At 45.3% G+C, this 23,397-nt stretch overlaps 1 protein-coding gene across 1 annotated transcript; it reads left to right on the top strand.

Annotated features, from left to right (window-relative positions):
- The first annotated feature begins 1,479 nt into the window (after positions 1-1,479).
- Positions 1,480-22,669, top strand: CWC25 (CWC25 spliceosome associated protein). Its single transcript, XM_012765942.3, has 10 exons — positions 1,480-1,689; positions 4,383-4,555; positions 8,961-9,197; positions 12,046-12,115; positions 13,143-13,270; positions 13,985-14,048; positions 14,612-14,823; positions 15,210-15,308; positions 19,999-20,160; positions 20,666-22,669. Exons 1-10 carry the CDS (start codon positions 1,672-1,674, stop codon positions 20,778-20,780), a joined length of 1,278 nt encoding a protein of 425 aa, XP_012621396.1. The 5' UTR covers positions 1,480-1,671; the 3' UTR covers positions 20,781-22,669.
- The last annotated feature ends 728 nt before the right edge of the window (positions 22,670-23,397 follow it).

Raw genomic sequence — 23,397 nt, 5'->3', positions numbered from 1 at the left:
GGGATATTGTCCCAGCTGCACCTGCATCTTCCGGACAATTCCTGAAGTTTGAGTTTCAATATGCCAGGTGGGAGCATTTGATGGGCTGAGCTGCTGTCTGACACTGCTGTTTTCTGCCAGGAAGACAAGAAGGGAACATTGCCAAGTTTGACAACACTGGTTATTCCCCCAGAATTGGAGGGGTGTTTAGGTGCAAAAATGCCATACCCATGCAGTTATTTTTCAACTATCTATGCCTAGTAGGACTGAGGCCTCAGGATTTGCCTCTTTATCTCTCTGGGTAATTTTTTTTTTTTTTTTTGAGACAGAGTCTCACTCTATTGCCCAGGCTAGAGTGCTGTGACGTCAGCCTAGCTCACAGCAACCTCAAACTCCTGGGCTCAAGCGATCCTCCTGCCTCAGCCTCTCACGTAGCTGGGACTACAGACACACGCCACCATGCCCGACTAATTTTTTTCTTCTATTTTTAGTTGTTTGGCTAATCTCTATAGTAGAGAAGGGGCCTCCCTCTTGCTCAGGCTGGTCTCGAACTCCTGAGCTCAAGGAATCCTCCTGTCTCAGCCTCCCAGAGTGCTAGGATTACAGGGATGAGCCACTCTTCCTGGCCATTCCACAGTGGCCAATTAAAATTATCCCAAGGCAGGCCGGGCACAGTGGCTCCCACCTGTAATCCTAGCACTCTGGGAGGCTGAGGTGGGTAGATCGCTTAAGGTCAGGAGTTTGAAACCAGCCTGAGCAAGAGCGAGACCCTGTCTCTACTAAAAATAGAAAGAAATTAATTGGCCAACTAAAAATATATAGAAAAAATTAGCCGGACATGGTGGTGCATGCCTGTAGTCCCAGCTACTTGGGAGGCTGAGGCAGGAGGATCGCTTGAGCCCAGGAGTTTGAGGTTGCTACGAGCTAGGCTGATGCCACGGCACTCACTCTAGCCTGGGCAACAAAACAAGACTCTGTCACACACACACACACAAAAAAAATTAAATAAATAAAAATAAAAAGAATGCCTACTACATAGGCACACACTGGATGCTCCAATATAGAAAGCTGATGGAATTTTGGTTTGATGGTTTCTCCTTATCTCCGTATAATAGGCCTGGAAGAAGGGGGTTGGCTGTGAGCCAAGGTTCGAGGTGAGCGCTGGTGGGAAAATCTATTTTGGAAAACTAGGGTGTGAGGTTATGTGCCTGGGAGTGGGGGCGCGGGAGCGGCCTGGGCTGGTCCACACCCGGGTCTCCTGAGAGGCGAGTTGAGCCTTGGGCGGGACGCCCTTGTGCGCTGCCATGGCAACAGAACGGCTCTGGGACTCCCTAGGCGACCTGTAACTGAACAGAGTTGTGGCGACAGTTCAGGACATCAGGCGAGGTGGCGACGTGAGGTAGCCAAAATGAGGCCCCAGAGGCCACGACAACAGGACCCTAAACTGTGGAAACTGCATGTGACGCCATCGTCACATAGCGCGACAGAGAATACAACGTCATCAATCAGCGACGCCGACGCTATGATATGACCCCCTCTCGGAAGTGGCCTCTAGATCGGGTGGTGAAAGTGGCAGCCGGTAGTTCTCGGGAGCAGATCCTAGGAGGTCGCCCCTGAACTGTTTCTCTCCGTTTCTTGTCGATCCTCCCTGAGTCTTCCAGATCCGCGTAGTGAGGAAACGTCCCCGCCATCATGGGAGGCGGAGACCTGGTAAGTGGAGGGAGGCCTGGGCGGGGGAGGACGGAGGCCGGAGACTGCCCGGGCGTGGAGATAGAAATTGGCAAGAGGTGGGGGTATGGGGAAATAAAAAAAAGTGGGTAACCATAGCAACGCATCCTTGCTTTCGGGGCCCCCAGGAGTTGGGCCGTAATCCTGGAAAAGGGATGGATTGTTAGGGCCACAGAGGGATGGGGCTGAGACTTGGGAAAGTGTGCGAGATGTGTCCCGAACCGCGGCAGGTGGTGTTTGTGCGTTTGTTGATGGGGGCCCTACCGGCCGGAAATTCTGGGGAGACGGAGGAGGGGGGGCGGTTACAGCCATGGCTAGGAAAGAAAGCAGATATCGAGGACGTGTCTCTCAGGCTTTGTTTTGCATATTTTGTCTTGGGACACAACTGCCTTCCTTAGGTAGAATTTCAGAGTCCTGTCCTGGGCTGTAGTGGGGGTGGTTTGTGCCCCATTCTCCTCGCCTGTGAGCCATGCCTTAGGGTGCATTTTAAGCCGGAAGGGATCTTTATGTCCCTCTTTCCGACTCCCACTCCTCCTTCAAAGCTACGTTCTCATCTGTACTGACAGAGCTTTCTTCTCAATTCATAGCACTTAATATATATGGCCCATCATATATATTTCTTAAACTTTATAGTTCTTTTGTAGGGACAAAGCCCCAAATAGGGTAAATTTACCCACTGGAGTGTGGTGCAAGATTAGGAAAATGCTAACCTCCTGAAAGTGTAGCTCACTGAATTAGCAAATAGATCAGCTTAGCCACCTGTCCCATAGCCCTGAGTTTGTTAGCCATTCTCAATTAGAGTGAGTTCCAGGGCTCCATCCAGGTTCATCTAATTTAGTATATTCTTCAGGTAACTGTATTTAAGAACAGGAACTCTCCTCTACCCACGGTTTCTTAACCTCAGCACTCTTGACAATTTGGGTTAGGTATTTGTGTGGGGGTGTATATGGTGGTGATGGTTGGACTGTCCCTGTCCTGTGCATTTTAGGATGTTTGGCAGTATCCTTGGCCTCTTGCCATTAGATGCCAGTAGCATCCTTGTCCCCCAGTTGTGAAAACCAAAATGTTTCCAGACATTACCACCTGTCCCCTGGGTTGAAGGAGGGAGAGAAGGGAGGACCAGTAGAACACGTTGGGAGGGGTAGGAGAGGGAGGAAGGAAGAAAGGAAGGATCAAAGGACCTGACAAGGAGGAAGAAGGACAGGAGGGAAAGAGAAAAGGAAGAAAAAGGAGCTCTCATTGATGAACATTTCCCACATGCCAGGGACCTGTGTACATGATCTCATTTGACTGGTCTCCTGGTCTCCAATCTTGGCCCTCTTCAGTCCATTCTTCCCATGACAGCTAGCCATGTCTCTCACCTGCATGCAACTGTTGAGTGTTTCTTACCATTGACAGGATAAAATCTGATTCCTTAACATGGCTTATAAGGGCCTTATTCTGTTCCCTTCTTAGTTGGCTTCATCTTACACCCCCGTCCCATCAGCTGGGACTCCATCTGCAGCCACACCAAATGATTCGTGCTATGTTCTTTCACACCCCTGGGACTGCAGTTAGTCTGCTATTCTCTCTGAAAAGCTACCCTCCTACTCCCCCCTTCCCACATCCCTGAGATAATTTATAATTGTCCTTAGATGTTACTTCCACTGGAAAATGTTCCCTGATAGGGAAACTGAATCAAAGCAATGGCTAATGGGGAGGAGAGGAGAAACATTTTTTGAGGGTGAAGGGGGAGATTAGAACCTTGGGGAGATTCCTGGGAGGGGAAGGTGAAAGAAATTCTGGCTGGGTGGGTTGTAAACCATGCAAGTTTAGGGCAGGTGAAGTGGACCAAAGTTAGGTAGGTTGTGTTCCTAAGAATGAATGTCCAGTGGCAAAAGTGCTTGATATTGTTGCCTTTCAAAACATGTCCCTTTTGTTCACATGTAGGTCAAAAAAAGAAAAAAAATAATAAAAAATAAAAAGATGTCCCTTTCCCCTCCCTGCCGCATTCCTCCTGTCTTGCCATCACCATTTCCCATTTAGGTATGGCCAGTGGAATGATGACTTGTAGTCATTTAAGAATAAAACTGTTTGGGCCAGGCGTCGTGGCTCACGCCTGTAATCCTAGCACTCTGGGAGGCGGAGCCAGCGGGATCCTTTGAGCTCAGGAGCTGGAGACCAACTTGAGCAAGAGTGAGACCCCATCTCTACTAAAAATAGAAAGAAATTAGCTGGACAACTAAATAAATAAAGAAATTAGCTGGACAACTAACTAACTAAATATATATGTATTAGCCGGGCATGGTGGCGCATACCTATAGTCCCAGCTACTTGGGAGGCTGAGGCAGGAGGATCACTTGAGCCCAGGAGTTTGAGGTTGCATTGAGCTAGGCTGCCGCCATGGCAGTCTAACCCGGGAAACAAAGTGAGACTCTGTCTCAAAAAAAAAAGATTAAAACTGTTTGCAGGGAACCCAGGAAGGGCCTGCTCTATTGTGAACTTTATGTACTTGAACAACCCCCCGCTGAGATGTGTGGGAGATTATTGGGTGCCAACCTTGCCATTGTTAAAGACATTGCTTATGTGCCTGCCTTGGCATGAACTGAGCATGGACGGTGAGTGAGGCAGGGCCAGTTATACTCACCACCCACCCACTCCTTGAATTCCTTCCTCCCTCCTTTCATTCACCACAGAATCTGAAGAAGAGCTGGCACCCACAGACCCTCCGCAATGTGGAGAAGGTGTGGAAGGCCGAGCAGAAGCATGAGGCCGAGCGGAAGAAGATTGAGGAGCTTCAGCGCGAGCTGCGGGAGGAGCGGGCCCGGGAAGAGATGCAGCGCTACGCAGAGGATGTCGGGGCTGTCAAGTAAGCAGGGAACCGGGGGTGTCCCAGCGTGCAGGGAATCGAAGGACTGGCCTATAGGTGCATCATCCAAGTGTTGCACAATAGCTGAATGGTTAAGTGCATGGATTTTGAACTCAGTCTGACCTGGACCCAAGGTTGGCTTTGCATGTACTAGCTGTGTAACTGGGAGCAAGTTTGGGAGACTAGTTTACCTCAGTAAAACCAGGGAGTGATAATGAACCCAACTCCTCTTTTTTTTTTTTTTTTTTTTATTGAGATGGGGTCTTGCTGGGTTGTCCAGGCTGGAGTGGTGCAGTGGCTATTGACAGGCTTGATCATAGCTCACTGCAGTCTCCAACTCCTGGGGTCAAGTGATCCTCTCCTCAGTCTCCTGAGTAGCTGGGACTATAGGCATGTGCCACCACGCCTGGCTCTAACTCTTTCTTAAAGTTTATTGAGCCAATGAGATAACACGTAAGAAGTTAGTATAGGCCAAGCCAAAGTTAGATGGTTGACAAATAACTGTGACTGAGGATGGTTGCCTCTACCCTGCTTCTCAGTATGTGTCAAGGCCCCAGTCCTGCTTTTGTTTGTTAATGTTTTACAGGCTCATTTTGGGGGTGGGGAGAGAGACAGTGAGGTCCCATGGGAATAATAAGGTCCTGTGGATGGTGTGTCTCTCAATAAAAGCTGTGTGATTGTGGCTAATCCTGCTCTAATTTACCTTGCTCCAGTTTCCTCTGTATGCTATAGGATAAGAGTAGCAGATAATAATTACCCTACCCATTGCATAAAAGGAGATGGGAATAAATATGTTGGAGAAAATAAAAAACATAAAATATGCAGAACATTCCCAAATCAGAATACAATAAAAACTACAGATAGACTAAAATTGAGTAATCTGTACTGTCATGCCCCATGTTTGTGTCTTCGTGGGCTAGGCTTCAGGGTGGTGTGTGGCACACTTCTCCCATTGGATATTTGGGACTTTTCCTTAATAATTTCATGACAGGAGGATTTGTGACCTTCAGGGTTGTGTGTGTATGAGACTTAGTTTCAATTTGTGGAAATGGCAGTATGGAACTTAAGCAGGAGAAAAATCACATTCATTCAGGAAAATGGTTTGGGGAGGAGGCCATTCTGGTTAAGTATGAAGTTTGAAATGTTTTAAAGTAAATGGAATTCTAGAGTTTTCAAATACAACACAATATGTTTAGGATATTGATGCATAAATTGAATAAGAGAATAGAATTTTGTAAGTTTTTCTTTTTTAACCACAGATACATGTTAAATTATTTCACTTTATACACTTTAATTTATATAAGTTATATACTTTACATGGTAATTTAATGTGAATAAATTTCACAGATTAGAATTAATTCCTGGGTAGCTTATAAGATCAACACACATTATAATATGTGAAGTTTTAGATTTTGTGAACTCTTTTTTTTTTTTTTTTTTTTTTTTTTTGAGACAGAGTCTCGCTTTGTTGTCCAGGCTAGAGTGAGTGCCGTGGCGTCAGCCTAGCTCACAGCAACCTCACACTCCTGGGCTCCAGCAATCCTTCTGCCTCAGCCTCCCGAGTAGCTGGGACTACAGGCATGCGCCACCATGCCCGGCTAATTTTTTATATACATATCAGTTGGCCAATTAATTTCTTTCTATTTATAGTAGAGACGGGGTCTCACTCTTGCTCAGGCTGGTTTTGAACTCCTGACCTTGAGCAATCCGCCCACCTCGGCCTCCCAGAGAGCTAGGATTACAGGCGTGAGCCACCGCGCCCGGCCAGATTTTGTGAACTCTTGATTTGAAAACATACTGATTTTTAGACTGAATACTCATTAGTCACAGTGTTTAATTTCCTACTGTTGAAAGGTAAAAATTACTTTGAATTTTTTTTTTTTTTTTTTGAGACAGAGTCTCACTTTGTTGCCCAGGCTGGAGTGAGTGCCGTGGCGTCAGCCTAGCTCACAGCAACCTCAAACTCCCGGGCTCAAGCAATCCTGCTGCCTCAGCCTCCCAAGTAGTTGGGACTACAGGCATGTGCCACCATGCCCGGCTAATTTTTTCTATATATATTAGTTGGCCAATTAATTTCTTTCTATTTTATAGTAGAGATGGGGTCTCACTCTTGCTCAGGCTGGTTTTTTTTTTTTTTTTTTTTTTTTTTTTTTTTATTTCCACAAGCATGGAAAGTGGTATCTCAGGCTGGTTTTGAACTCCTGACCTCGAGGAATCCACCCGCCTCGGCCTCCCAGAGTGCTAGGATTACAGGTGTGAGCCACCGCGCCCGGCCTACTTTGAAATTTTTATTCACCAAAGCATTACATATCATATGCCTGATTTGTTTGAAAGTTGGGGTTTTTTGGAGTCTAATGAGGTCAGAGTATTGCTTCAGAACAGAGAATCAAATATTTATCCTGTTGTTGTCTCTCCTGCCTGCTTGTCTGTTGTAAATGTGAGGAAGGTGATTTATATTCTTTTTTTTGAGACAGAGTCTTGCTCTGTAGCCCAGGCTGGAGTGCAGTGGCATCATCATAGCTCACTGCAACCTCAAACTCTTGGACTCAAGAAATGCTCCTGCCTCAGCCTCCTGAGTAGTTGGGTCTCCAGGTGCACGCCACCACACCTGCCTAATTTTTCTGTTTTTTGTAGAGAGACAGGGTCTTGCTTTTGGAGCCTTGGTTTTAATAGCGGTCATACTCTCTCCTATTCTGTGGTTTACTTACACTGGAGAATTAGGAGAACCTTTGATTGCTTGAAAGATACCACCACCTTTGGTACTCATTGAAAAGGCCCCACCAGTCTTCCACAATTCCCCAGGGCACAGCTCTCCCGCATACTCCTCCAGCTTGACTCCAGTGGTGGTGTGAGTGATGCCAGGCAAGCTGGATGGAGCCTGACCCAGCAGCCCACAATCAATTCTTAACTACAGACTAAAGTGTTTCTCAGACTGATCCTTTTAATAGGAAAAAAAATTGTAAAGGGTCATGGCCCACCAGTGTTGGTTCAAATTATTGTTATTAAAAATGTCCAAACATGCAACCAGGAAGACATTCTTTATGCTCATAGTTGTTATATAACCTCAAAAGAAAAATGAATAGACAAATTAAAAGTCATATCCACAAAACATTTAATGTTGTAGATCATACTTTTTGATGAAACCACTTTGCTGCTTGCAGTGTGAGTGTGCAATGGCTGCTTCAACATGCTCTTCTGAATGTGAGAGTTCCATTTTCTCACCACTTTTTTCTCCCAGAACCACAGAGAAGTTTTGTTTGGAATGATGCCACGACATAATTTGGCTCCCCTCTTTTCGCTTGAAAGCGTCATTTACTTATTAGGCTGTTTTTGATCTTTTCTCATTACCCCCTCAAATGTACAGTTTTACCTACCTACAGTGCCAGTGTGCTAGTGATCACCAAAATGCATGATAAACACAGCTGCATCTGTGGCCACTAAAATTGTTCTTGATAAGGCGGTGATATTAGAATATGCTTATTAATTGCTTTAGATTATCTTTGAAATGAAGCATAAAGACTGTGTAAAGGAGACCTGAAAAGCCCTGAGCAAAGATCCGTGCAGCGGGTTAAGGAACAGTGGTTTTCCTCATAATTTATTTGTGTGAAAATTATGCATGCATTCAGTTGTAAGCTTCATGAGGATATGCACCATTGCTTCATGCCTGCCACATGGGGTATGCTGTTTAGCCCATGGTAGGTGCCTGTAGAATGAGTCCTCTGAGCACCTGTGGTTATCTATACCTTGTGTTCAGGTTTTGTGTATAGGTTTGCAGGAGTCTCCCCTTCTCTCCCTCTCCCTCTCCCTCTCCCTCTCCCTCTCCCTCTCCCTCTCCCTCTCCCTCTCCCTCTCCCTCTCCCTCTCCCTCTCCCTCTCCCTCTCCCTCTCCCTCTCCCTCTCCCTCTCCCTCTCCCTCTCCCTCTCCCTCTCCCTCTCCCTCTCCCTCTCCCTCTCCCTCTCCCTCTCCCTCTCCCTCTCCCTCTCCCTCTCCCTCTCCCTCTCCCTCTCCCTCTCCCTCTCCCTCTCCCTCTCCCTCTCCCTCTCCCTCTCCCTCTCCCTCTCCCTCTCCCTCTCCCTCTCCCTCTCTTGCAGGGTCTCGCTCTGTTCCTGGACTAGATCGCAGTGGTCTGATCATAGCTCACTGTAACCTCAAAGTCTTGGGCTCAAGTGATTCACCTGCCTCAGTGTCCTGATTAGCTGGCACTACAGGTGTGCGCCACCATGCCCCGCCAATTTTTCTCTTTTTTGTAGAGATGGGTTCTTGCTGTTTTGCCCAGGCTAGTCTTGAACTGTTGGCTTCAAGCCATCCTCCCACCCTGGCCTCCCAAAGTGCTAGGATTACAGGTGTGAGCTACTGTGCCTAACCTACATTTTCTTTGATTGTATTTTTTCCCCCTTGAAATAGGAAAAAAGAAGAAAAATTGGATTGGATGTACCAGGGTCCTGGTGGGATGGTGAATCGTGATGAATACCTGCTGGGGCGCCCCATTGACAAATATGTTTTTGAGAAGATGGAGGAGAAGGAGGCAGGCTGTTCTTCTGAGACAGGGCTCCTCCCAGGCTCTATCTTTGCCCCATCAGGTGCCAATTCCCTGCTTGACATGGCCAGCAAAATCCGAGAGGACCCACTCTTCATCATCAGGTACTGATATGGGACTGGAAAGGGGCTTTGTTGCTTAGAGACTCTGCTAAGGCCATTGATTCTCTTGCTTTACTGTCGGTTTCCCCTTGGCTTTTATCTGCTACGTAAAAGGATTTGTCTCCATTGGGGCTTCCTGACGTTAGAAAGGAAGCATCATCAAAGGTGCCTGGTCTAGGCCATATGGAAAGATATTGGCAAATGTGCCAGACCGGATTTATTCATTTGTCTTTGGCCCTTAAATAAAAATAGGAGTTAGAAACAAGGTGTAAACGGTTGGCAGCTTCTTAGAAATTTAGGTATATGTATAGAATTGGCTATGTAGGTGAACAGGCCTTCTTACCCCTTACCTCTTTTTTGGGGGTCTGATAGCAGAACCTTTTAAAAAGAAACTTGTAGAATTTTACTTGAAACTCTTAATATAACAGATAAAAGTAGAGCTGCATTTTGGGTGCTAAATGAGATCATACTGTGCTTATTATTATTTAGTTTGGTTTAATTTGCATTATTTTATTTCTAGTGTATAAGATTGAACATTGAAAAATGTTTACTTTCATTTACATTTTTCTTTTGAAAATTCCCTTTGAAGTTACTTATCTATTAAAGATATTGTATATGTTGCAAATATTTTGTCCCATTTTGTAATTTTAATTTATTGTGGTAAAATACACATAACATGAAATTTACCACCTTACCTGTTTTTACGTGTACAGTTCAATGGTATTAAATACCTTCATAATGTTGTGAGAACTCTAATCATTCTGAATTGAAACTCTATATCCAATAAACAATAGCTACTCATTTCCTCCTCCCTCCAGCCTCTGGTAACCACCATTCTGCTTTTTTTTAAGAGACATAGTCTCACTCTGTTACCTGGGCTAGAGTGCTGTGGTGTCAGCTTAGCTAATAGCAATCTCCAGCTACTGGGCTCAAGTGATCCTCCTGCCTCAGCCTCCCAAGTAGCTGGGACTACAGGCATGTACCACCGCACCCAGATAATTTTTTATATTTTTAGTCACCAGGCTAATTTTTTCTATTTTTAATAGAGAGGGAGTCTCGCTGTTACTCAGGCTGGTCTCGAACTCTTGACCCCTTGAGTGACCCTCCTGCCTCGGCTCCCAGAGTGCTAGGATTACAGGTGTGAGCCACCATGCCTGGTCCCATTCTGCTTTCTGTTTCTAGAGTGTGACTACTCTGTTTACCTCGTATAAATGAAATCCTACAATATTTGTCTTTTTGTGACTGGCTTATTTCACTTAGCATAATGTCCTTGATGCATCCATGTTGAAATGTGTCAGAAGTTCCTCCCTTTTGAATGCTGAATAATATCCCTTTGTATGAAAATATCATATTTCATTTATCCATTCATCTGTCAGTGGACATTTAGGTCATTTCTATGTTTTTTAACTGTAGTGAATAATGCTGCTGTGAATGTTGGTGTACAAATAGTGTGCATATTGTTTTATAAACTCTCATATTGAGCATCCTTCTATCTCACTGTGCCCCTGACATCATTTTTAATGTCTATATTATATCCATATGGCATAATTTATTTTATTAGTATTCTTTTGTTGGGTCTTTAACTTGTTTCCAAATTTTTATTGTTATAATATGAACAACTTTGTAGTGACCTTCCTTGATTATTTCCTTACAGTATCAAATTCTTTTTTTTTTTTTTTTTTTTGAGACAGAGTCTCGCTTGTTGCCCAGGCTAGAGTGAGTGCCGTGGCGTCAGCCTAGCTCACAGCAACCTCAAACTCCTGGGCTCAAGCGATCCTTCTGCCTCAGCCTCCCGAGTAGCTGGGACTACAGGCATGTGCCACCATGCCCGGCTAATTTTTTATGTATATATCAGTTGGCCAATTAATTTCTTTCTATTTATAGTAGAGACGGGTCTCGCTCTTGCTCAGGCTGGTTTTGAACTCCTGACCTTGAGCAATCCGCCCGCTTCGGCCTCCCAGAGAGCTAGGATTACAGGCGTGAGCCACCGCGCCCAGCCTCAGTATCAAATTCTTGAGGGAGAATCTGTGAGATCAAAGAGTATGTGAAGGCTGTGACAAGTGTTGCCAAATTGTCCTCCAGGAAGGTTGACCAATTTGCCTTCCTAGGAACAGTATAAGAGAGTAAGACTTCTTGAAAGAGGAGTCCATTCTCTTTATTTCCCAGGTGGTTATCATGCTAAACAGTGGTGGTAGTCTGTGAAATACTGCAACCACTTGATGCACTTGATGACACCTGTTTACTTAGCATTTCGGAAGCTTTGAGAATGAAGCCAAGAAACAGACCAAATTCATCATCTTGCATAGCCGGTCACCAGTGTAGACTTTCCCCACAATATGAAATCTCTTATGCAGATCTGGGGGAGATTTCTGGCTTTCACACCATCATGTAGATTTCAACATAGTCTGCACGTGTTTGGAAAAAAGCTTACTATAGGCAGGGCATGGTGGCTCACGCCTGTAATCCTAGCACTCTGGGAGGCCGAGGCAGGAGGATTGCTTGAGGTCAGGAGTTCGAAACCAAACTGAGCAAGAGTGAGACCCTGTCTCTACTATAAATAGAAAGAAATTAATTGGCCAACTAAAAATATATAGAAAAAATTAGCTGGGCATGGTGGTGCATGCCTGTAGGCCCAGTTACTCGGGAGCCTGAGGCAGAAGGATTGCTTGAGCCCAGGAGTGTGAGGTTGCTGTGAGCTAGGCTAACAATAGCCACAGCACTCTAGCCTGGGCAACAGAGTGAGACTCTGTCTCAAAAAAAAAAAGCTTACTACATAGAATTTGGAGAGGAAAATGACTTAATCCCCTTTCCAAAAGATATAGTCATTATTTTTATAATTTCCTCTCTTTAGGAAGAAGGAGGAGGAGAAAAAAAGAGAAGTATTAAATAATCCTGTGAAAATGAAGAAAATCAAAGAATTGGTAAGTAGTGCCTCAAATAAGCACCAAGAGTATCTAGCTACATGAGAACTTCTCTTTATTTATTCTTACATTATGAGAAGGAAAACAGAATGGCCTTTAAAATTTTTGTCTTTTAGGCCAGGCATGGTGGCATGTGCCTGTGTCTCAGCTACTTGGGAGGCTGAGGTGGGAGGTGTGCTTGAGCTCAGGAATTTGAGGCTGTAGTGCACTATTATAGCACCTGTGAATAGCTACTGCTGTTACTCCAGCCTGGGTGACATAGCAAGACTCTGTCTCTAAAACAAACAAAAACCTCATAGAGTTGTACATCAAAAAGAGTGACAATATATTGTAAATTAAAATTCATAAAAGGGGTGAGATTAAAATATGTGTCACCCCAAGTTGTAGACAAAAGCTTTAAAAAAGTTTTTATCTTTTAGAGACTATCTCCTGGTGATTTTATAGAATCTTACTTTATTAACCTTAATTATACTTGATTTCTTCTTTTATCTTTTGATTGGAAAAAATGCCATGTGGTGTCATTTTTCTAGAAAAAGAGGAATGTAGAATGTGCCTAAGCAAAGTGTTATCATGCAGATTGTTCAGGATATCAGAATATGCCCTTGGTCATAGTATAAAGCTTCTAGGACCCACTTATTTTTCACGCGACATATTATGTGATTGTCTCTTGGATTAGTTGGTAAGGAAAATTAAAATTTGACCTTGCAGTACCTGATTGCTTTCAGTGGTGTTGGAGTACTTTTGACATAGAATGGAAACTCCTAGACAGTGGTGCAGGTAACATTTAAAAACATGAATTCTTAGCCTCTCCTACTGGGGATTCTGTTCAGTAGTTGAGGCTACGTTTGTGCACAACCAGGGTTAATACCCTCCCCTTCCTTTGTGGACAGGGAACCCCTGATAATGTCCTGGATCTCTGTAGCCCCAGAGGCATGGAGTCAGGCAGTCTGGGCATGACCCAGTCCCCTAACAGGAGGATGACAGGGGTCTCAGGAATCTCGTGTGGTTATGTTCTGCCATTTTCTAGTTGCAAATGAGTCTGGAAAAAAAGGAGAAGAAGAAAAAGAAGGAGAAGAAAAAGAAGCACAAGAAACACAAGCACAGAAGCTCAAGTAGCGATCGTTCCAACAGTGAAGATGAGCACAGCCGGGGGAGGTGAGCACATGGAGGCTGGCCTCCATCATGTCTGAGTCAGTGGTTCATTCACTCATTCATTCTATAGACGTGGAATGAATCCCTGCCCTATTCCAGGAACTGCCAGGTACTGGCTTGCAGTGGTGAACACTTAGACATAGGCCCTGTCCTAGACAGCTTGCCATCCAGCCTCTTCCTTGGAGATGCTAAGTGTGGGTGGGTCTTTTGACCCACATTTAGCATCTCTGAGGAAGATGCTAGACCCCTAATAGAGCTGACTTTAGCCTTGTGGGTTTTAGGTCAGACATCCTGGGTGTGACTCTGTTTCATCTGAGCTTATGATTCCTCTAGGACTGAGGTGGGCTTTATGTAGGCTTTCTCTTTTTAATGGATTAATGAGCCCACGTGGGCTCATTCTGTCTTCCATGTGGGAGCAGTCAGCTCGGTTGCTGCTGACTCACTATTAGTCCCTGGAATAGCAGCATGAGGTGAGAGGAGAATGTGTTCAGGCGTTGGGGCTGAGAAGCGAGGCCCACGTTTTTTTGTAGGAAAAACTTGACTGTGCTGATGCATCTTCCAGCAAAGCTAGTCCAAATACAGAAATATACTGCCAGTAATAGCTGGGAGGTGGGAAAGGTCACACTGGAAGCAGGAAGCATGCATCAGCATAAGAGGTTTGAACTGGACCTTCATATATTTTCTTTTTCAATGAGTATGTGTATTTTAATCTCTTAGATCTCAGAAGAAAATGGCAAATTCCTCCCCTGTTTTGTCCAAAGTCCCGGGATATGGCTTACAGGTAGGAATGTGGGCTCCATGGAGGAAGTGACTGTGGGATTGTGGAATGTGCCACCCTGACAACTGCAGAGAGCAGGGAGTTGGGCAGTGAAGGCTGGGACCACCAGGGACAGGCCCATCCCTATCCCTGAACCTTGTCCCGTGGCTGAGGGCCCTCTGCGCAGGGAGGCTAAACCGGGAGTAGAACATTTATTTAGGCATCCTGCCTGTCCCTCTGCATGTAATTTACATGAAATGCATCCATTTTAAGTGTACAGGTTGACCAATGGACATCCCTCTGTATTTTTGACCTGGGTCCTGTCCTTCATGCTTCTGCCTCTTGCTTTTGCTTAGGCTGTAGGGAAGCACCAAGCCAAGTATAATAATATTATTTTAGGGGATTCTGAAGATAATGGTTCTAAGTTTGTACAGTTCTCCAATAATTCTGGGTGATGGGATTGGTGTGCCCAGTTGGCTCCTTGCAGAACCTCCTTGTTCATTGATCTCCTGTTTCACTGTTTTCTCCTGAACTACTAGATTGTTCTATAAATAGCATCCCTTCTCTTCTCTTCCTTAATGACACAGGTCAGGACCTCTGACCGTAACCAGGGGCTGCAGGGTCCTCTGATGGCCGAGCAAAAGAGAGCACACGGGATAAAGAACCATTCCAGATCCAGAAGCTCCTCCCACTCACCCCCCAGACATGCCAGCAAGAAGAGCACCAGGGAAGTGGGGTCCCGGGACAGGAGGTCTCGATCCCCAGGCAGAAGGTCACGATCCCCAAGGCCCAGCAAACTGTGAGTGTGGGCTTCACTGGGAAATAACCTGTGTCCGTGAGAGCCTGGTCACAGCAGGCACTTGCTTTTGGTGATGTCCAATCATAGACTTTCCCAAATGTCTTTGCTTTCTTATTTCCTTTACATCATTTTTTTTATTCCACCTCTGTGTAAAGCTCAGGCCCCTAGAACCCTGTATCTGTAGGTATGTACTGTGCTAGCAGACTCTGGGGTGAGTCTGATATGAAACTTTATGTACCCTATGCCTTTGTTTTTTTCGTACTCTGCCCTCTGCTGTCTTGCATTCGGATTATAGTTCTAAGACTATTAGTGCATCTTCCATTGTTTGAGGGACGTATTATAAGACCCTCGATTGAAAAGGCTTTCCCCCTCTATGTCCATTACAGACACAATTCTAAGGTGAACAAGAGAGAAAGAGGCCAAAGTAAGAGTCCATCACCCAAAAAAGAGGTCTACCAAAGGCGGCACGCTCCTGGATATACCAGGTGAGTCAGAAGCCCGGTAGATTAAATTCACATCTGCAAGCCTGAACCCAGAAGTGGCTCAAACCAGAGCAAATAGATACTTTTTTTTTTTTTTTTTGAGACAGAGTCTCGCTTGTTGCCCAGGCTAGAGTGAGTGCCGTGGCGTCAGCCTAGCTCACAGCAACCTCAAACTCCTGGGCTCAAGTAATCCTGCTGCCTCAGCCTCCCGAGTAGCTGGGACTACAGGCATGCGCCACCATGCCCGGCTAATTTTATATATATATTAGTTGGCCAATTAATTTCTTTCTATTTATAGTAGAGACGGGGTCTTGCTCTTGCTCAGGCTGGTTTCGAACTCCTGACCTCGAGCAATCCGCCCGCCTCAGCCTCCCAGAGTGCTAGGATTACAGGCGTGAGCCACCGCGCCCGGCTCAAATAGATACTTGATATTACCTTTTTGTCAAACCAACTTTTTTTTTTTTTTTTTTTTTTTTGAGACAGAGTCTCACTTTGTTGCCCAGGCTAGAGTGAGTGCCGTGGCGTCAGCCTGGCTCACAGCAACCTCAATCTCCTGGGCTCAGCGATCCTACTGCCTCAGCCTCCCAAGTAGCTGGGACTACAGGCATGTGCCACCATGCCCAGCTAATTTTTTGTATATATATTTTTAGTTGGTCAATTAATTTATTTCTATTTTTGGTAGAGACGGGGTCTCGCTCAGGCTGGTTTCGAACTCCTGACCTTGAGCAATCCGCCCGCCTCAGCCTCCCAAAGTGCTAGGATTACAGGCGTGAGCCACCACGCCCGGCTTCAAACTAACTTTTATTCATTTGTCAACTTTTAATGATCTGTCCCCCCACGACACACACACCATGTGAGAGACATATTGAAAGGACAAAGAAAATAGTTTTGGCATACACAATGAACAATTGTTTAAGTGTTTGTCTCTCACCATCTGTAAACATATTCATTCTCATAGAGATTTCTACACAGAAGCTTTCTTAAGAGAATGTTCCTTCTCGAGGCATGAGCTGAAAAGGAAGCAGGATACTCTCCTTTTTTTTTTTCTTTTTTCTTTTATTTTAGCGTATTATGGGGGTATAAGTGTTAAGGTTACATATATTGCCCGTGCCCCCCTCCCCCAGGATACTCTCCTTGAGGGCAGACGTCCCCTGAGTTTGAGTGGGATGTGAAGTGGGTCAGAGCACAGGGCTGTGTAGCCCTGGGACCTGAGGAAAGGTTGGCTGTGTCCACGGAAGGCTGTCCCTGGCGGTCTAGGTTATTCTCAGTAGAAGTTTAGATGAGGTGGGCAGCTTTTGTGAATATCCTTTTACTATCCCATGGGATGTATAAACCAGCATTTCCAAACAAATTGGCTGTACATTAGAATTATCTGGGAAGCAGCTATTCAGCTTGAGGCCAGGAGTTCCAGACCAGCCTGGGCAATATAGCAAGAACCTCCAACTCTAAAAAAAAAAGAGGTTTTTTAAAATATCATCTGGGAAGCTTAAAAAAAGTCCCATTACATACTTATACCTCAGCTCTATGACATCAAAATCTCTGGAGGTGGCCCAGACATCAGTATTTTTAAAGCTCCCCAGTGATTCCAGTGTACAGCCAATACTGAGAAGTAAACTCTTTTTTTTTTTTTTTTTTTTTTGAGACAGAGTCTCACTTTGTTGTCCAGGCTAGAGTGAGTGCCGTGGCGTCAGCCTAGCTCACAGCAACCTCAAACTCCTGGGCTTGAGTGATCCTTCTGCCTCAGCCTCCCGAGTAGCTGGGATTACAGGCATGCGCCACCATGCCCGGCTAATTTTATATATATATATCAGTTGGCCAATTAATTTCTTTCTATTTATAGTAGAGACGGGGTCTCGCTCTTGCTCAGGCTGGTTTTGAACTCCTGACCTTGAGCAATCCGCCCGCCTCGGCCTCCCAAGAGCTAGGATTACAGGCGTGAGCCACAGCGCCCGGCCAGAAGTAAACTCTATTATTCACTGTGTTGTTAGAAGAGAGATGGACTCCAAGATCTCTTTAACTCTTTTTGTTTGTTTGTTTGTTTGTTTTGAGACAAGGTCTCACTCTGATGCGTAGGCTAGAGTACAGTGGTATCATCATAGCTCACTGTAGCCTTGAATTCCAGGGCTCAAGCGATCCTCCTGCCTCAGCCTCCTGAGTAGCTGGGACTATAGGCCAACACCACTGCAACTGGCTAAAATCTAATAATTAAACCTTTTCAAACAGTTTCTGGCTGAGGCTGAGTGACATAGTGAGACACCATCTCAAAAGAAAAAAGGGTTAATTATTTTGTCTGGCAATTTTTCAAAATATGTGACATATTTCTCAGAGTATACTGTGCATAACTTAATCTTTTACTGGTGATGTGGGGCCAGTTCTTCAGCTGAAATGTAATTCATACTGCTCTCAGAGATGCTTGTGAGAGCATATATATGTATTTTTTTTCTTTTAATAGAGACAGGGTTGGCCAGGCGTGGTGGCTCACTCCTGTAATCCTAGCACTCTGGGAGCTGAGGCGGGTGGATTGCTTGAGGTCAGGAGTTCAAGACCAGCCTGAGCAAGAGTGAAGCCCTGTCTCTACTATAAATAGAAAGAAATTAATTGGCCCACTAATATATATAGAAAAAATTAGCCAGGCATGGTGGCGCATACCTGTAGTCCCAGCTACTCAGGAGGCTGAGGCAGGAGGATTGCTTGAGCCCAGGAGATTGAGGTTGCTGTGAGCTAGGCTGATGCCATGGCATTCACTGTAGCCTGGGCAACAAAGCAAGACTGTGTCTCAAAAAAAAAAAAAAAAAAATAGAGACGGGGTCTCACTCTGTCTCTCAGGCTGGAGTGCAGTGGCGTGATCATAGCTTACTGCAACCTCAAACTCCTGGACTGAAGCGATCCTCCAGCCTCAGCCTCCCAAAGTGCTGGGATTACAGGTGTGAGCCACTGTGCCCAGCCTATTTAGTGTGGTTTTTGAAAGGACATGTAGTCATTTCATAATAGATAACTAAATGTCAGGTTTTAGTATCTTAAGTTTGTTTCTGAAAACAGGGCTCCCACTCTCCTATGAGGCTCTAATAATTATTTTTCCTCTTACGGGGATCTGTATGTATATCACATTTGTTTGAGAATCAATAGATTTGGATGTCTGCCACTGTTAAGTAGTGACTAAGCTATTCATCTCCTCTAATTTCATTTGTAGTGAGTGCCAGGGAAGATCTAAGTAGATCTTTTTTTTTTTTTTTTTTTGTTTATTTAGCCTCTTTACTTCCATGTACAACCTACTAACTTTTTATTAATTTTTAAATTTTATATATTTATTTAGAGTCAGAGTCTCACTCTGTTGCCCAGCTAGAGTGCCGTGGCATCAGCCTATCTCATAGCAACCTCAAACTCCTGGGCTCAAGCAATCCTTCTGCCTCAGCCTCCTGAGTAGCTGGGACTACAGGCATGCGCCACAATGCCCGGCTGATTTTTTCTATATATATTAGTTGGCCAATTAATTTCTTTCTATTTATAGTAGAGATGGGGTCTTGCTCTTGCTCAGAGCTGGTTTCGAACTCCTAACCTCGAGCAATCCACCTGCCTTGGCCTCCCAGAGTGCTAGGATTACAGGCGTGAGCCACCACGCCTGACCTGATTTTTTTTTATATATGTATTTTTAGTTGGCCAACTAATTTCTTTCTATTTATAGTAGAGATGGTGTCTCACTCTTGCTCAGACTGTTTTTAAACTGATCTTGAGCGATCCTCCTGCCTTGGCCTCCCAGAGTGCTAGGATTACAGGCATGAACCACCACGCCTGGCCAAATTTTTTAATTTTTTTTTTTTTTTTTTTTGAGACAGAGTCTTGCTTTGTTGCCCAGGCTAGAGTGAGTGCCGTGGCGTCAGCCTAGCTCACAGCAACCTCAAACTCCTGGGCTCAAGCAATCCTGCTGCCTCAGCCTCCCAAGTAGCTGGGACTACAGGCATGCATGCGCCACCATGCCCGGTTAATTTTTTCTATATATATTAATTGGCCAATTAATTTCTATTTATAGTAGAGACGGGGTCTCGCTCTTGCTCAGACTGGTTTCGAACTCCTGACCTTCAGCAATCTGCCCGCCTGGGCCTCCCAGAGTGCTAGGATTACAGGCGTGAGCCATCGGGCCCGGCCAGATTTTTTAATTTTTAAAAAATTTTTAGTCATATACCTTGAGGACAGTATACTACCTATTATTTTCTGAGGTTAAGTCGAATCCTCCAGGCTGCTAGCTTGAAGCTTAGTCACACAGTAGTATACTCAGGGGCTGCATCATGAATTTCTAAGCATCTGCATGGGTAGAGGGTAGATGTCAATAATTACATGCATAACTTAGTCTTCTGTTCTTCTATAAGTTGTTGAGCAAACAATTGGGATATACTTGCTATAGGTTTAGGTTCTTGATTAGTTTTTATTTTATATTTAATGTTTCAGAATAATTACTCTAGAGATTACTGAGATTATGGAATACTTCCCTAAAGGTCTTTGAAATTTGCATGAAACCACTTCACCCAGACATTAGGAAGGAAGGGACCTCACACTGGCTCTGACTGGCTTGGCACTGGGCTGGGCGTTTCCTTGGAGAGAGCAGTGAGCTGGAGAGCCTAGGGTCCTCCCTGACCTCTGTGCTCTTCCTGTTTTTTTGCTGGGTGAGACCTGATAGGATGGTGTTTTTGCTCAACAGAAAACTCTCAGCGGAGGAACTAGAACGAAAACGGCAAGAGATGATGGAAAATGCCAAGTGGCGGGAGGAAGAGCGGCTGAACACCCTCAAGAGGCATGCTAGGGATGAGGAGCGCGAGCAGAGGCTGGAGAAGCTGGACTCCCGGGACGGGAAGTTTATCCAGTGGGTGCATCTTCTTCCTGTCAGGAGCTTTCACGGGCATGGGCTCAAGGAGGCAGCTGGCAGCTGGTGCCTTGTGTTCTGAGTGTTTCTGTGTCTGCACAGAGAGCGCCCAGAACTCAGCCTCCAGACTACCTTTGTTAATACTCCCAGCTTCTGGCTAGGCAGTGAGATGTTTTTGGTTTGAGGGGAGCAGAAGTAAATTGGTATTTTCTAAATCACTGAAATTCCTTGGCTTTCTTTTTAAATAAGAATTCATGGCTTAGGAAACCTTTTTCCAATGAGGCTTTCATTATTTTCCAAAACAGCTAAATTTTCCTTTATGGACATCGGTTTAAAAAATGTGTTTCCAGATGGAGTCACTGGAAAGGTGTCCATGTGGGCTTCAAAGAGCTTGTGTTTCTTATAGCTGCTCTATGGCTAGCAACCCATTTCTTCTAATTCTGCCAGATAGTTGGCTAAGTGGAAAATGTTTTTAACTTCCCCTTTGCCTGTCTTCTCTTCCCAGCCGCATGAAGCTGGAGAGTGCATCTACTTCCTCCCTGGAGGATCGAGTGAAGCGGAATATCTACTCTCTGCAGAGAACCTCAGTAGCTCTGGAGAAGAACTTTATGAAAAGATGAAAACTGACCCCTCTCTTACTGGTTTTCCTGAATTTTCCAGGGAGGCTGCTGACCCCTTAAAACTTCTCTTTATAAGAGTTCAAATGACTTCTTCCACAGATATCAAATGACTCACTGTTCAAAGTGACCCTCCTCCATTGATTCCCGAAACAGCTCACTTCCTTTGAGAACCAGTGTGACTTGCTCTGTGGGACTGTCAGTAATGTTTGCTGTGTGCAGAGTGAGTTTTGACGGTTTTTTAAGGATGGGCACTGGACCGTCTTGGTGGGAGGACGAAGGCGGCTCCCTGGAGTTGTACTATGGATCATGCCACTTTCTTCTCTCCTATCTGAACACACTGCCTTGGTAGAGACCGGACCTTTCAGAATATGCTCTCCAGAGTTACCCAGATTGTGCTTACTGGGATAAATGAACATTTACATGATTTAGTAGATAATGGGACAACAAAATGATGTCAGGTTAGGGTAGAGCCAAAGTGATAACAAAGAATATGAAAGAGAAAACAATACAAAAAGCCCTAAATGAAATGTTAAGTATTTGGAACTGTAAAAGTATAATGTATATATGTACAAATGTATAATTTTTACAGGCTTTTAAAAAAGTTAGCTTTGTGAGAATATTTTGTTTGATTAGTGACTTTACTGTGTAATAGAACCACATTGGACCTTGTTAGCAAGTAATACAGTGAGGCGGTCCAGCTCGTTTTTCTCTCTGAATCCTGATGGTTTAGGAGGAGCCTGGGTTTATTGATAGAATCTAGGGTATCTGTCCTTTTCTGCTGCTCAGATTCTCTAATGTAGGCAGTGTGGCAGTGCAGTTAAATGATTTTAGGAGTCAGGAACAAATTGCCAGTATGCTCCCTGGCTCCTAAAGTAAAATAAAATGGAAGCTGTTTATTTCATGGCTTTTTTTTTTTTTTAAATCATGTAGTAACTTTACTACAATTCTAGATTTTCAAGAGTTGTTTACTACTAATTTTTTTAGTCAGGTATTTAAAGAACCAAAACTAAACTCAAGGGGCCATTCTCCTGTCTTTTCGCCTTTTCCCTTCTCTATTCTTTTTTTTTTTTTTTGAGACAGAGCCTCACTATGTTGACTGGGCTAGAATGCCGTGGCATCAGCCTAGCTCACAGCAACCTCAAACTCCTGGGCTCAAGTGATCCTCCTGCCTCAGCCTCCTGAGTAGCTGGGACTACAGGCTTGTGCCACCATGCCTGGCTAATTTGTGTGTGTGTGTGTGTGTGTATATATATGTATGTATATATATATATATATATTTTTTTTTTAGTTGTCCGGCTAATTTCTTTCTATTTTTTTAGTAGAGACGAGGTCTCGCTCTTGCTCAGGCTGGTCTCGAACTCCTGAGCTCGATAGATCCTCCCTTGGCCTCCCAGAGTGCTAGGATTACAGGCATAGCCACCATGCCTGGCCTCCCTTCTCTATTTTTGTGTTTTTTAGAGACAGGGATTCACTATGTTGCCCAGGCTGGTCTCCAACTCCTGGCCTCAAGCAATTCTGCCTTGGCCTCTAGAGAGTGCTAGGATTATAGGTGTGAAGTACCATGCTGGCTCCTAAACCCTTTTGACCCACATACTAGCTGGGCAATTTCCTTGTTTTGCTAATTCTGCTTAAAATGTATTCAGATTTATATTTTTGAGCACTTATGGTGCCAGGCTCTGCCATGCTTAAAACCCAGTCTTTTCCAGAGAGACTGTTAACCTATATGCTCATTATTCATGTAATCACCTCATCATGCTTCCCTATGCTAGGGTTAATTATGTTTATTGTGTTACTTGGTAATGAAGGGTAAATTTATTTTTGTAACCGTTTAAAGAGTGACCATGTGTGTTTGAGATTTCCCATACAGAAGGAACAATGTTGACCCATGATTTGTGTTGAATATATGGAGACCCTTCATCCTAGAAGAATTATGTAACAAAGCGTGGGGCAGTTTACTCAAAGATTTCATGAGATGAGCCAGAGAATCAGACGATTATTAGGATAGGTGTCTGAAGGTACTGGCAGTATCTTAACTTGACCCTTTGCCCAGTGGAAGCTAGGTGACAGGTGGGTGGGCACGGGACCCATTCATAAAAGCCAGGGCTGCCGACCTGCTCCTCTCATTGGCCCTGGGGGAGAGGGGCGTGCCCCGCGGGTGGAGCACGCCCTGCGCCCAGGGGAGTGGGAAGGTCCACGCCTGGGTGGAGCGGGGGGCGTTCCTCGGTTTTCCAGGCTGGATTTCCTTTTCCCTTGCTGTGCCCCTCCTCTCTCCCCCGGGGCGGGGATGGTACGGCCCACCCTCCTCGCACTCTCGCCCCTCCCTCCCGGAGCCGTGGCGCCGCCGCCATCTTGGCACTTCAGGTTGAGGGGAAGCGCCAAAAGCTGGCTTTGGGGGCCCGGGCAGGGAGCCCCTCCCGCGGTACACGGCGAGCCTGGCCCATCCCTCCCCTCCCCGCTCCGGCGCGGGGCCCTGAGGCGCGCGGAGGCCGGCCAGTTCCTGTCAGGCCCGGGGAGGAGGGGCGGGCGGGGCGGCCGCTGCCTCCCCGGGACGGGCGGTACCATCCGGGCGGGGAGGAGACGGCCTGGTGACGGTGACGGCGGGGCGGGGGCACCGCCC

The sequence above is a fragment of the Microcebus murinus genome, chromosome 18 (genome assembly GCF_040939455.1).
Source record: "Microcebus murinus isolate Inina chromosome 18, M.murinus_Inina_mat1.0, whole genome shotgun sequence".
NCBI classification, from domain to species: Eukaryota; Metazoa; Chordata; class Mammalia; order Primates; family Cheirogaleidae; genus Microcebus; species Microcebus murinus.
This window is presented reverse-complemented; position numbering and strand designations above follow the sequence as displayed.